Source organism: Falco naumanni, chromosome 3, assembly GCF_017639655.2.
Source record: "Falco naumanni isolate bFalNau1 chromosome 3, bFalNau1.pat, whole genome shotgun sequence".
NCBI lineage: Eukaryota > Metazoa > Chordata > Aves > Falconiformes > Falconidae > Falco > Falco naumanni.
Window position 1 is genome coordinate 6,779,110 of NC_054056.1, and position 14,592 is coordinate 6,793,701.

The following is a 14,592-nucleotide window of genomic DNA, read 5'->3' on the forward strand; positions in this document are numbered from 1 at the left end:
CTGGGATGGGTGGCCATCACCCGGCTTCTGGGCTGCGGCCAGCACCTCTCGGTGCTCCCACCCCTTCGGCTGGGATGGCGAAAGGGCCGCTCTCCTCCAGTGAGGATGGAGCCATGGCCCAGCTTTGCCCATTCCTGCCAAACCCTCCTGCTTTGGGGTCCCCCCGCTGGCATCACTGCCCTGGGGACAAGCCACCCCAAACCCTGCACGGGGTGCAGGGATGGCACCCACCGAACCAGCACCGCCACGGGCCCCACGGCATCGCCTGCCCCACATCCCTGGCCACCTCATCCTGCCCAGGGACCCCGTGTACCTCTGCAGTGTGGTGGCCAGGCCAAGTCCCAGCCCGGGGCCATGGGGGGACCCTGGGCTTCAGGTATTTTAAGCACATGAGCAACGCCAGCGATGATGTGCCTGCTGGATGGCGAGGCGGTGACTCACGGCCTCCTTGGATCAGAGGTTTAATTTGCAGCGATGAAACACGCTCCCATTGCAACTGCCCCAAAGCGAGGAGCTTCAGCCGCCCCGGGCACCCCTGGCCCTGGGGCGGGGGGGGGGGTTGGCAGGGGGGGAGAAGGCTCAAGCGCTGCTGCAGCTGGGAGGGTCTTTCCTGAGGGATTTTTGGGTGGGGATGCAGCCCCTCACCCAGGCACTGCCTTGAGCCTCTTCCCTCTCTCTGGCTGTGGGATGCTGGTGGGAACCAGCTCCTTTCCAAGGGCTCGGCTTCAGCCCCAGCTCCTGTGGAAATGCAGGAATAAACCGACAAGGCTCAAATGTCCCCGAGCCCCCTTCCCTGGGGACAGAGCCATTCGCCCCCATGGCCCTGGCACGGCCCTGGCACAGCAGCGGGACGCCTGCCCCTTCCTCGCCGGGGCCAATGCACTGGGTTGGGGTGGGCAGAGCTGCGCCGCGACACCCAGCCGGCACCTTGGGGCTGTGACAGGGTGATCCATGCCCCCCCCCAAAGGACCTGCCTTTTGCCTTCTCCTCCTGCAAAGCAAGAAAAACAGCCCAGCACACCCCCACGCTGGCGCAGCCCAGGCAGAGATGCAGGAGCCTGGGTTCTGCCAAGCCTCCGTCTTCACCAAAGCTGGGAATGGCTTAAAAAGCCCCCCCCAGCCAGGGCTCCACGTCCCCCCAAGCCACAGTGGGAACACGAGGGGCCAGTCCTCATCCCAACAGCAATGGGGACAAGGTGTCACGGCCGCCTCATTCAGCCGGGAGAGCCAGGACCCTGTGGCAGGGGTAGGAGCCTGAACAGCCGGAAAAACCCCCACTAAAAATTAACATTAATTTATTAGAATATTCATGATAAAAACCAATATTCTCTTTACATGTGTTTCTTTTCCTTTTTATACAAGAGAATTTTCATTGCTTTTTTCCTCCTGGAGACAGAGCAGGGCAGGCAGGCAGGCGCAGGCAGCAACGTGGGCTCTTGCCCCAGCGTGACGAAGCCACGCGGACACTGGTCCCCCGGGGTCCCAGTTGGGACGTGGAGTGGGTGGGCGCAGGGACAGGTGCCCACCAAGGCAGCGGGGCAGAGACAACATGTGGCAAGGCACGGCGCGGGGAGGGGGAAGCAGCCCGGGCTCCCCGGGGAGGGTGCGATGAGCACCCCGTGGCACGGGAGAGGCAGCACCCATGGTGAGGGGTGGCGTGTGGTAGGAGCCAGGTGGCATGTGGGGCACAAGGTGACAATCTCAAGCATGATGCAGGACACCCCTGAGCCCGGGGAGGGCTATAAGTCACCTAAACACCCAGCGCTCCCTCCCAGCCAAGCCTTGGGGAAAGAGGGGCCCTTCCAAACTCAGGACCCCCAACACCCCCAGCTGTCCCCCTCCTGCCGACCTCCTGGCCCCAGCGTGTCCCCACGCTGGGTGAGCTGGCCCCTGGCTCTTCCACAGCTCCTCTTGGTTGCAGGGAGAGAAAAATACCGCCCCCAGGTACCAAATGCACCCCCCCGCATACCCTCTCCCCATGCCCAGGGGGCTCGGACACTGTCTTTGGTTAAGGAGCAGCCAGTGCTGCTGCCACACTGCTGGGCAGGCACGGGGCGAGGGGCCGAGGCTGGCAGAGGGTCCCCATGGGGACAGGTGACAGGTAGCAATTCCAGGAGGGATGGAGAGGCCCAGGCTTGCGGGGCCGCTCAAAGCGAGGGGGCACTCGGCTCCCCCCTTGCGTGGCTATAGGATATTTATTTAACAAGACCTGGCATGAAATGCAGGGCCAGAGGAGAGGTTCCCGGGCAGCAGCCGGTCTCGTGGGGGAAGCGGCCAAGGCAGGGAGCAGCGGCATCAACCCGAGGTCGCTGGGAGGGTGCCAGGTGAGGCGGTGGGTGTGCCAGTCCCGGCACAGTCTGGCTCCTGTCTTCCCATTTCTCCACTCCCAAGCAAGCCGAGGGGAAAGGTAAAACACAAGCCGGGGAGAGGCGAAGCTGTGCCATGGGGCAGCCTCCACAGACACCCCCAGCTCCCTGGCCAGAGCCCACCCTGTGTGGAGCCGCTCGCAGGTCCTGAGTGGGTGGGCAGCCTCCTGGAAAGCCCCAGCGGGGCTGCGAGGCACCTGCAAATCCCAGTCCTGGGCAGTAAATCGTCCGTCACCCCCAGGCCACGGCAGCCGAGGAGCCCGGCGCATCCTGGGGGCTCCTTCCTGCTCCTCGGGGCCAGCCCAGGGCTTGCTGGGCAGAGCTGTCCTGGCAATCCCAGTCCACCCAGGACAGTCTCCCCTTCCTGAACCCGGTGTGTAGTGACAGAGGTTTGAAACCAAAAAGGAGAGCAAAGAAAGAACAAATGAAGAAAGAGAGAAACCATACAGAGGCGCGTGGGGCTGCGCGTGCCAGCTGCTACTGCCCCTTGGGGATGAAGGGTTCCCCCTCCTCCGGCTCCGGCCGGGGCCCCGGGTCGCTCAGGCATCGCAGCATCCGTTGGTTGCTGGGGCTGTCACCGGTCCCCGGGGTGAAGACATCGTCAGTACCCGGGGAGGAAGGCTCCTTCACCCGCATCACCAGCCCCTCCTCATCCTCCTCGGGCGAGGGTGGAAGGCCACCGCAGCCCTTGGGCTCCTCGTTCATCAGGTCCACAGACTCCGGGGACTGCGGGGAGGCTGGGTCGATGGTGATGATGGGCAGGTTCTCCGAGTCCGCCTTGGGTTCGTAGGCCAGTGGGTCTGCGGAGGAAGAGAGGGGTCAGGCAGGTCTCAGGGTGTTACAAACACACTGGGTCAGGGTAAGTTGTGGAAGGGAAGGGGGATCTCAGGGACCCCCAGCTAATGCACCCCAGACGTTTGGGGCTGGGATGGATGCCTGGGCTTGTCTGATTTCCAAGCCTGCTGTTTAATTCCTTTCCCTGATTTCCACATCCCACCAGGAGCCGCCCCAGTCAGCCCAGTGCAACCGCGCCGTTTGCAAGGGGCAAAGCTGCCCTCTGCCGATCCACCGCCGGCGCCGCAAGCGCCAGCAGCGGCGTCACACCCCGCCACACTGTCCCCAAAGCAGGAGAGGACACATAGGACAAGGGGAACCAAAACTGGCAAAGCAAATGTGGGATGGAGAAGCTGGGAGTCCGGGGCAGGTCCTGGGGCTGAGCACTCCTGGTCCTCTCCCCTGCAGAGGACAGGGAGAGGCACGGACAGGAATGTGGATGGAGCAAGCTGAGCTCCAGGCAGATCTGCTGACCAGCTGAGGTGACTTCCCAGCGGGAACCATGCTGGGGAGCAAACTGGGCGCTTCTGCTCAGGCAGAGCTTGGGCTCGAGAACAGCAAACACCTGGGACTCGGCTGCATTGCCACGGGGCAGCAGGACGAGGGCCGTCGGGGCTGGATGGCCGCAGAGGAGCTGAGGAGGTGCAGGACAACACCCCCTCTGAGTGTTTCAGCACCAAGGTGCTGGTGATGCCCAGCAAGGTGCCAGCAGTGGGGCTCCCCCGGCAGTTCAGTCCTACCTACCTGAGCCTATGCGAGCCCGGGACATGGTGGGCGAATCGAGCTTGTGAGCCGGCACCGTCAGGTAGTTGTTCATCTGAAATTGGAGCACAGGGACCGTCTCCATCGGAGTGGTCAGGGTAAATGGGAAAGGGGAGGCAGGGCATTGACCCCAGGCCACAGGGATGAGGAATAAGCAGCAGTAGGATGTAGAGGACATACACATCCTCCCAGCCATGCTGCAAGGACTTGCTCAGAGCCTGGGGCAATCAGAGGACTCCCAAAGCTTGGGGTCACCCACTGTCATCTGAACCTCAGCCCCCTCCACATGCAGGACACTGATGTCCTTCCTGGGCTGGGAAGCCCCCCTTGGCCCCCCGTCCTCCCCAGCCTGTGGCAGCATCCCTGCTCCAGCACCCCCTTGACACCTTCTGTTCCAGCTGCCGGGCCTTCTGTCTCCGCAGGAGCATCTGGTTCCAGGCTTCCTCATAGGGGTCAGCCACAAGCGTGTGCCGATTGTAGGATCGCAACTGGGAAAAGGCCACAAGAAAGGAGATGGGTTAAATAACATACAGGGGAAGGCAAAGAAAGGTCACAGCACCATGCCCCTTGGAGATGGATCAAACAGCCACCAGTGGGCAGACCATGTCCAGGTAAGCTGGTGGCTTGTCCCTCGTGTGCTACCATGGGATGCCCGATCTTGACCCACCTTGGCCCAGCCAGGGTTTAAATGCTGGGCTCAGCCACTGACCAAGGCAGCCCCCCCACCCCCAGCACCATCCCAGCACCATCTCAGAAGGAAAAGCCTCCTGGGGACATGGAACACAAGGGACATGGCCTCTGGGGGTAAAGGCTCTGGGTGTTTCTGGTGAGAAATGGTCCTGGCCACTCCCAGGGAAGCAAAGGGGACACACACGGTGCCAGGGGACACCTTACCCTCTGCCTGGTTTTCTGCAGGTTGTTGCGAAGGATTTTCCGGATCTCCTCCTCCTTGTCCTTGGACAGGGCCGGAAGGATGCGCTCCACAGGGAGGGTTTTGGGGTTGATGTTCCTGCATGGACAGACAGGATTCAGAGTGACACTGCGATGGGCACGGCAGGACCAAACAGCTGTTTGCCCTGTGGCCACTAGCAGGGAGTGCTCAGCCTGTCAGAGGCACAGGGTGGCCAGTGCTGGGGAACTCACTGGATGGAGACAGTGGAGACAGCGGAGGGGATCTTGCCTATGCCCCCACTCTCCACCAGCTCGATTGCTTGCTTCATCTCCATCTTGTGATAGAAAGCGATGAGCTGGGGCTCTTTGGACCGCTCCCCTGCAATCAGGCACTTCTTCACGTACTTCTTGTTGAAACGATTCAGCCTTCCCGAGAACATAGGGAAAGGAGGAGCAGCGACACATCAGACCTCCCCCTGCCCCAGCACCCACTCCCCGCTCCCCATCCCTGGCCCAACCCAGCAGAAGATGCTTCAGCTCCCATCAGTGCAGGTCAGGCCAGGCTTCCCCGACTCCCTCCCAAACCAGGCAGCTTCCAAAACACCCAGCACCTGCTCACACCCACAACGGCTGGTCCCGAGCTCTTGCAGGGACCGGCCATGGGCAGCTCCCACACTGCTGTGGACATGCTGTGAGTGGCGGGGCGAAGGGCCGCAGCCCTGCGGCCCCACTGGCACCCAAGCCAGGGCCGTAGCTCATCAAGGGGAATGTGTGTGTAGGTATTACAGCCCAGGGAAAAACCCAGCACAGGGCTGAGAAACCTGCCGGGTGGTGATTCAAAACCCTTCCCCATCTCTCCCACAGATCCCCCAAGTCACCAAACCTCCACACTCACTTGTCCTTCCAGTGGTGATGCCCGTAGTGACCACAGATATCCTCAATCCCTGTCAGAAGGTGATCCAGGAACTGGAAGGGAAGGTCCGAGGCATGGGCAACTCGCAGGGCTGTTGCCCACCCTCTCCCCACCCAGACACCCACGCTGACACAGGGGTGAGGGCACTCAGGGGGGGGGGCAAAACCAGGGCTGTGGGTCCAGGATGGGCCTCAGGTGGGCAGCACGGCCCTACACAACCGGGCTGCTGCTCTACCAGGCACAGGGGAGGTCTGGGTCGGAGCGGGCACTGGACGACACAGACGGGGTGAGCCCTCGCTCCGTCCCCCCTTACCTTGGGCAGTGATTTAGGGGCAGCTCCCGCTCTGTAAACCCGCCTGGTTACAGCGGTGGAGGTGGCAGAAGCAGAGAAGAGGGCTAAGGCGGTGAAGAGAAGCGCGAGGGAAAGGCCGGCCGGGTGCAGCGGGTTACCTGCGTGTGGATCTCTTCGTTGATGGAGCGTTTTGTCTCTTGCTTCTTCTTCACGGCCAGCAGGTCCACCAAGGGCCGGATGGTCATGCCCTAGGGAATGAGGAGGGTGGGTTAGACCTCTCCCCGAGGCACACTGGTGGGAGTGGGATGGGCTCAGCACAGCCAAACCGTGGGACTCCACACTGCCGGTGTCACTCGGCAGCTTCAAGAGCTTTTGGAGCAGGGGGACAGTGACAAGGTCAGGGATGGAGGCTGGGGACGTGCTCCTCACCCTCCATACACACATGCGGCTCACTGAATAACCCCCTTTCCCTCTGAAACCACACCTGCGTGCCACAAACCTGCACAAAAACTGTGAAGAAGATGACCGTGATGATGGCTGTGAGGAACATGTCCCTCATGCCAAAATGCTTATAGTCCAGGAGGTAACAGAGGGAGAAGGCGATGGCTCCCCGCAGGCCCCCATAGGCGATGATGAACTGGTCCTTCGGCGTCAGCTTCACAATTCGGAACTTGTTGATGAACCAGGTGAGGACCAGGACGCCTGGGGGAGTGGGGCAGGGCCTCATGTGAGTGGCCAGTGAAGGATGCCCTCCAGCCCCAAAGAGACCCCCCAGCAGCCCACTTTGCGGCCCAGCACAGTGTCACACCCTTGGGGACATGGGTCCAGGTGGGTGCTGTCCCATCGCTCACCCCAACACCTCTGACCAGCTTCAACCCCACCTCTAGCACAAATGTGGCCTCATCCCCAGGTCCCCACAAAGCCAACCACCAGCAAGGTTGATGTCCGTGATGGAGCAGTGCCACCCAGTCAACTCCAGTCTCCCCAGCAAGGCAAACTTGGGCCTTCCTCATGGCCCTGAGAGTTGCCTGTCACCCAGGACTGTCCCCAAGGACTTTGCCACCACACTGACACCCTTACCTAAAACTCTTGCGATGAGGCAGAAGAGCAGCGTGCTGATGACGAAGGTCCAGTTCCAGTAGTGGTGGCCAGCCACAGTGGAGACACCCAGGAAGATGAAGATGAGGGTCTCACTCACACTGCTCCACATCTTGAGGAAATACTTGATGGTGGTGTGGGACTTGTGGGAGATGTTGGCTTCCACATAGGGCCGCATGACCACGCCAGAGGCGATGAGCCTAGGAGCAAGGTTGGGGCACTCAGCAGCCATGGGGACAGCTCCAACCCCTGGCCCTGCAGCAGTGTTTTGTGCTCTTATAACAAAACCCCGAGCAGGACAGGGCTTGTGAGACACAAGGTCTCCAAAGAAGGCAACACCAGGTTTCTCCTTCCCCCTGGCAGGGCAGGAGTGAGCATCAGAGCCAGGCAGCACAAAACCATGTCATCTTCAGTGCTCAGCAGGCCCTGCTTGCTACTGTGTGCCCAGGAGAACGGGCAATGAGCTGACAGTGACCGGGATCTGTGGGACAACTCAAGAGAGTCACTTCCCTCATCTGCCCGTCTACCTATCCCAGCCCAAACACACCTCTGGCCTTCACTGGGCATGTACTGGCCATGCTGGGATAGCCAGAGGGCTGTGGTTACACCAGAGTAAATCCTCCACATGGTCCTGGGGACAGGAGGGCATTTCATCCCACCCATGCCCAACTCACGCCATGATGCCGGAGAGGTGGAAGAGCTCAGCAGAGAGATATGCCATGTAGCTGTAGAGAAAGACGAAGAGGGGCTCGATGACTCGGATGTGGGAGGTGAAGCGGGACGTGAAGGCAGCAATCACCCCGTAAATGACACCCACGAAGACACCGCCCAGCGATACCACGAAGAAGCTGAGGAAGCCGAGGATGATATCAATAATGGTCACCTGCTCGAAGTTGGCAAACTCCTCAAAGAGGTGGTAGAGGACCTGAGAGGAAGAAGGGAGAGGGGGTTCAAACTGCTCTGCTGACAAGAGACAGCCTCGCCTCAGAGATCTGCACGAGGACTTTCCTTGGGAGAGCAGCAGCAAAGGGAGCCAGGCAGGTACCCAGCACGGCACATCTGAGATGAGGTGTGCCACTGCTGGGGGACCCTGATCTGGGTCCTGTGCTTGACCAAGCCTCGTGCCAAAAAAAAAAGCTGGTGGTGCTTTGCTGTGCAAGACACAGACCCATAGGGACCAGCTCTCTGTCCTCTGTGGCTCACAGGGACATGGTGCCATCGCAGATGTGTCTGGGACACATTCGTGTTTCTTCTTCAACACAGCCTTGACCACTGCCCCAGGAGGGGCTTTGGTCAAGGGCTGAACCAGCCAGAGACCGTTCCTGTTACCCAACGAGCACGTCAGGACAGATCCAGGCTGGGGGACATGGAGACAAAAGCCAACATCTGCCCAGCTCAGCCCAGAGAACAGCCCAAACCCTTAATGCAGCTTTGTAGCTAAGAGGACAACCTCGCAGGAGGACCCCACCCCAGGCTGCATCGCCTTCTCCCACCCCCAGACGTATTTATTGGTGAGATTTTAAACCAGAACTGACACAGGATGAGAAATGGGCTTTAGGGCACCCTGCAGGGATGGCAGCGCTTGCAAGCAGTGAGAGGGCAAGGTGCCAGCTCCTGCCTGCCAGGGCTGGGTCCTGGGACACGGGCAGGGACAGACGTAACAGCAGAATGCAAGAGAATTCCCCAGGGATGCGAGCAGGGACACGGACCCTGCAGGCAGCCCCTTCTGGTCAAAAGGGGGAAGATGTGCCTGGGAAAAGCCCTGTGGTGGGACAGCATGTTCCTCACCACCAGGAACCTCGTCAGCAGCATGCTGAGTGGCCAGCTCCAAAGTAGACAGCTGGGATATGGGAGAAGAGCCAGGAAAAAGCAGTGGGTTAGAGGTAAATTTAGAGGCCAGCTCTGCAGAGAGGAGAATGCCACGCTGACAGCCAAGCCAGCACCTGGACACAGATGTCCTTTGGAAATGGCATGACCTCAGAGGAGGTGGCCTGGCCCCAACCTGCCAAAGGTCCCTGCAAAGTTGCTGCTCAGAGACTGGGGCTGAGAGATGACCCAGGTGGGATGCCAGCCTGGCCACAGCCCCCACAGCTGCCCCCTTGCCATGGCTGTCCATGACCTGCCCTCCCACCTCCTCGGTGCTGTAGCTGGAGGACAGCAAGGAAGACCACATGAGGAAGGAGGAGGGAGCAGCAGCTACATAGCAGTGCTGCCTGACCCAGCCCCTCTGTGCTCCTGCTCGTTTCCCCTGGTAGGACAGGCTTGAGCACGGCAGCAGGCAGCAATTTCACCCAGGAGAGCAGATTCCCAAGAGACCAAGGTGCCAGAACAGTCCTGCTCTTCACCGAGTGGTGGTAGCTGGCTGGGAACTTGCTTTTGGTCTCCCCAAACTGCCAAGTAAAACACTTCACCTTAATCCACCTTTGCGGTGTTTTAAGCTGCTATATTTAGCTTTGCACCAACAAAAGGTTAGGAGCAAGCAGAGCTGCTGCAGCTCAGCTGGCAGGAGGCACCTGGCACCTTGCAATAGCCCAGTCTATGGTTCTGCCCGCAGGGCTTGATTGATAGCTACCAATCCCGGTGCCACCACCCAGAGTATTTCATCAAAGCAAACCTCATCCCCTTGGCAGACACCCCTTATCCACTTACAACTGTGACAGCATCGTTAAGCAGGGACTCCCCAAAAACCAAGATGTGGAGCAGCTCGTTGATGTGGATCTCCTCAAAGACAGCCAGCACAGCCACGGGGTCCACGGCCGAGATGATGCTGCCGAAAAGCAGGTTGGCCAGGAGGCCAATGTGGTTCAGGCCAGGGCCACCAAGCTGGCACACAGCGTACATCAGACCACCCAAGAAGAAGGCGTTCCAGAGCGTCCCCACCACGGCGAAGATGAGGATGGTGCCCAGGTTCTCGGTGAATTGGCGCAAGGGGAGGAAATAGCCAGCATCCAAAATGATGGGTGGAAGGAGGAAGAGGAAAAAGATGTCCGACTTGAGGATGGGGGGCTTTTCACCCACGCCTTTGATGAGCCCCCCAACCAGAAGGCCCACCACAATGAGCAGGCAGCTCTCTGGAACGATGTTGGACACTGAAGGGATCACATGGAAGCCTGGAGAGAAGGAGAGAGCAAGACACGTTGGCAATGAGCCTGTAGGGTGCCCTCCGCAGGGGGACACACCTGCAGGCATCAGGGACCGGCTCCCAGTCCTCCCTGCACTCTTACTGTGCCTCAGTTTCTCCTTCTAACCCCTTTCCTCCCTAAGCTGTAAAGTGAAAACTGCAGCTTCACCAGACCCACATACCCTGGCATTGCTTCATTTCAGGCCAGAAAATCACAGCGAGTCCCAGTTCAACATTCAGCAGCCTCCCTCTGGGCACCCCAAGGTCTCTCAGTGGACCCCCAGGCTGCCGCGACAGCCATGTGCAGCACGGGCGGTTCTCACAACCCAAGCTGTTGCTGGCTCCAGCTCTTCCATCGCAGCTACTAATCCCAGGCGCACGTAGGCACTGGCATTTACCTCCTGTCAGACAGCAGCCTGCCCACCGAGTGCCATACAGCCAGCGTGCCAGGCGCTGGCAGGAGGCAGCAGCGCAGTGCCTGTCCCCAGGTGCCCCTGACGCAGGGGACAGGGAGGGGAGCTGGTGCTCAGCAGGTTTGAGGATGCAATTGGAACGGCTCCTTGTTCCCCTTCCTGCAGCTACAGGAGCAAGCTGGGAGGTTTCCTACGGCCAGTTGCAGCAATGCCTGCCTTCCCCGCAGGTAGGGCCAGGGACAGGACATATCCTCACAGTGCAGGGCCATTCCTTGGGGTGCAAGGCTAGAGGGAACTCTTTCCCCTTTTTGAATCACAGCACAACCCCAAATGCAGATCTTCGAGCCAGCCCTGACCCACTGGGATGACATCCATCCACCAAACACCCCACGGCCTCAGCAACACGAGCATCTGCTTGCCAGGTCAGGCAGGCAGCACGATGCCAACCAAAGCAGCACTTCAGCCATCGCACTGATACCCACAGAAGGATTTTGGGTTCCCTGGATCCTCTCCCAGGCTTTATAATTATTATTTTGAAATGAGGCACATTTGTTCCCTGGCAAGGGAAGCTGTTTAAAATAAGGAACTCTTCCTTGGCATCCCATGTTCCTCTGTTCCTTCCGGCCGGGCAGCTGTGCCATCTGCACATCGTTTCACAACAGATTAACCCCCCCTCCTCCCTAACGAGCCACCATCCCCCTGATGATCCAGAGCTGCTCTGTGCTGCAGTGAGCCCCACCGTCCCCGGCAAGCCTGCAGGGACCACATCTGTGCCGTGGTGCCAGCTCATCCCTCCTCCACCTGCGCAGCTGAGTGGGGAAGGTGCCAGATGAATCCAGCTCCAATGGGAGAAGCAGCTGCTTTCACAATCCCTCCTTAAGGATGGGCAGTGAGTCAGCGACCAGCCACGGCCACACACAGGTCCCCAAGGGCAGGACTAGACCTCAAATTGCTACATGAGCTGCTGGCGCTGGCTTCGGCATGGGCCAGCCCAGCACTGCAGAGGCCGGAGGGTTCATCACACCCAAGGCTCCATGCAGGTCCAGCTGCACCGTTCCAGCAGTGCCCAGGCAGCTCTGTGGGGTCTCGGGTGCTGGAGTGATGTGGGAAGGAGTCTGGGTTCTACGTTGCCTTTGTGGCAGCAGCACCGATCTCTGAGCAAATTGCTCTGTGGCCTTCAGGTTCGGGCATGAGGGGAAGCCAGGAGGAGATGGGAAGCGTCTGAGCTTTCTCCCAGTACTCTCCCAATGTCCAGCCACCTGCATTTAGGGGCCTCCTGGTCTGGATGCAGTTCCTGATTTACCCCCACAGGATTTTTCTTCTGTCTCTGATCCCCCCGGAGCCCAGACAAGTGCTGAGCACCACAAGGTAGCCCTGGTGGGGACCTCTCCATGGGAGGGGAGGGGAGAATTCCTTTTCCAGGCACAGCTCATGCAAACACCGTGAACAACCGGCCCTTCCAGCACACCGGGCAATTGCCCGTCTCAGCATATGCCAGCCCCGGCCAGAATAAGGTTTAAAGCCACACAAGCAGCAAGAAGCCTGCAGCAAATCAGTTTTCGCTTGCTAAGTACGTTCAATCATGAATAAAACACAAACACTGACAATTAAGCATCTCTCACTTCTTCCCCACAGGCCCCAGGATCCCATCAAACTGGAACATTCGCGTGCTGATGTGAATTCAATGTTTTAGAGCCTTTTTGTAAGGCCCTAAAAATACACTCACACGGGCTGCATTTTAATTATGCCTTTGATTTCACTGAATCTCAGGCATTTTTTGCTCCCTGCTTTCTCCGCTCAGTATTTTTAGAGCACTGGAAAGCTCATTGGTACCAATCTGTTGCTGGGATCCTGCTGGGATCCTGCTCTGAGTGCCAGGCCAGCATCCCACTTCGGGGTGCAGGTGACTAATAGAAAGAAATGCTCTCGCCACAGGGGTGATGCCAGGCAGGGGCAAACAGGTCTGATCCCAGCTCTGTGCCTGAATTTCTCTCCCAGAGGAAGAGGGATGTTGCAGCAGGATGCTGGGTGATGAAGATGCCTGGCCATGAATGCATCTGGGGGCAGCGGGAAGGGTAATAATTTTTGATAATAGCCATAATACCAATACAACTACCGATTAAAAACAACTTTAATAACCCCCAGGCTCCTGTTCAAGGTCGCTTTGGTAAAAGGTTATTTGCAGAGCAGGTAGCTGTGCTGCTTGCCTGCTCAGGTACCTACTGCTGCCACCCACCTGTCCCCAGATGTGGTGACCCTGCTGGAAACTGGAACTCATCTACCACAGTGGTTGCTGCAAATCCTCTGCCGCCTGCACAAACCCAGGATGAGCCAGGAGGCACGGGGGGCACAGCAAGACCCCCAGCGCTCCTTCGTTTTCCTCTGTTAAGCAGCAAGGACTTCTTGCTGCAGCAGAAGGGCAGGAAACAGCACCTGAGAGGTCCCTCTGGTTGGGAGGGCTGCACCAGCTGCACGGGAAGCGCTTCCCTAAGAAGCAAGGAGCAGTCACTGAGAGGCAGCGCCTGCACCAGGCATACGAGTCTCCCAGCACGCTGCTGCCAGCACACCCTGAATAAACAAATGATGTGGAAGCAGAGGGGATGAGGCAGCTGGTCTCTGGCACATCCATGTCTGGAGGACAAGCAGAGATGTGCAGGAGTGGACAGGCGAGCACATGGAGCAGCTTTTCCCATGGAGAAACACCCACTGGGTTTCAGCTGGTTTTCCTGAATGCCACCAGGGGGGAAGCCCCTTGAGACCCCACTTCCCTGAGAGTGACCCACAACCCCCAAATCACCAGCATGGGGCATACACAGTCACCCAAGCTTCTTCCCTTGGAAAACAATCTCCATGGGAGCAGTTCCCCTATCAACAGCATCAACCACCACCGAAACTATTAAAAGCAAGACAAGTTGAGTAAACATCAACCCCAAGAGCTTGAGCAAACAACGAAAAGGAAATCCAGAAGTTAATAGTTCCCGTTAAAACAGCTTCTCGTCCACATCGCGCACCATGGCTTGCATGTGCCCAGCAAAGCGACCACGGGGATCGCTCTCCACTGGTGGTCAGCTCTTCCCTGGCTTAGGGCAGAAAGGAGCTGGGGACCGGCTTTCCAATTTTAACCGCAGCCTAAGCACTTGAAGGACAAGGGGAAATCATCATTCTCCAAATTAAAGGCATTTTGGACAAGGAAAGCTGTTGCAAGGTGATGCCTGTGCTGCAAAATTTTACTCTGCAGTTTCTGATCACCAGTTGTCTTCATTTTGGGGTCAGCACATTTGCACAGGGCCATTTCTACCCAAGTGCAGGCCACCAGGAATTCTCCTCCACTAACTTCAGCGGTGCAAGAACCACCGGTGTCTGTTGGATTGTGCAGCAAGGCAGATTATTTCTCCCCCCTGTCCATAAAACAAGCTTGTATTTTGGAGGCTGTGGAAGCTGAACGAAGACACCCGAGCACGGCCCCAGCACTGCGAGCCATGTTCAGTCTCCAGATTTTGCAAGGCCCGGTCCTCGCCCCAGCAAACACAAGGGTTCCCATTTCAGCTGCGAAAGGTTTGTTCCCACCCTACCAAGGGGGAGCCAGGCTGCTCTTCTCAAGGCCCTGGCTGCTATCAGATGCAGTGCCATGTAAATATTTACTCCCGACCAAACAGCTTGGGAAAGACTCTGACCTACGTGTGGTTTTTTCCTTCCTCGGCTGTATCTGGGTTACCGCAGCCCTGGCGCATGGGCCGGATGCTGTGCCTGGCGTTACATAAGCTCCATCCAGCAGCATTTGCTCCTTCACTGCTTAATGACTCAAAAGCCACCATATCTGATCTATTTCCATTCTCAGCCTGGGTGGGAAGAGCCTGAAGGGATAAGGAGGAAAGAAACATGGAGGGCAGGGTGCTGGGCACC

At 58.6% G+C, this 14,592-nt stretch overlaps 1 protein-coding gene across 1 annotated transcript in view; it reads right to left on the minus strand.

Moving 5' to 3' along the window:
- Nucleotides 1-1,277: 1,277 nt before the first annotated feature.
- Nucleotides 1,278-14,592, minus strand: part of SLC9A1 (solute carrier family 9 member A1) — a 31,544-nt gene continuing 18,229 nt past the window's right edge. Inside the window, exons 2-12 of the mRNA XM_040588151.1 lie at nt 9,805-10,265; nt 7,830-8,080; nt 7,138-7,355; nt 6,557-6,759; nt 6,216-6,305; nt 5,748-5,818; nt 5,105-5,278; nt 4,856-4,970; nt 4,348-4,449; nt 3,944-4,016; nt 1,278-3,165 (exon numbers count right to left, since the gene is read on the minus strand). Coding sequence (XP_040444085.1) covers nt 2,843-3,165; nt 3,944-4,016; nt 4,348-4,449; nt 4,856-4,970; nt 5,105-5,278; nt 5,748-5,818; nt 6,216-6,305; nt 6,557-6,759; nt 7,138-7,355; nt 7,830-8,080; nt 9,805-10,265 — 2,081 coding nt within the window. The 3' untranslated portion in view covers nt 1,278-2,842. The remainder of the gene's footprint in view (nt 3,166-3,943; nt 4,017-4,347; nt 4,450-4,855; nt 4,971-5,104; nt 5,279-5,747; nt 5,819-6,215; nt 6,306-6,556; nt 6,760-7,137; nt 7,356-7,829; nt 8,081-9,804; nt 10,266-14,592) is intronic.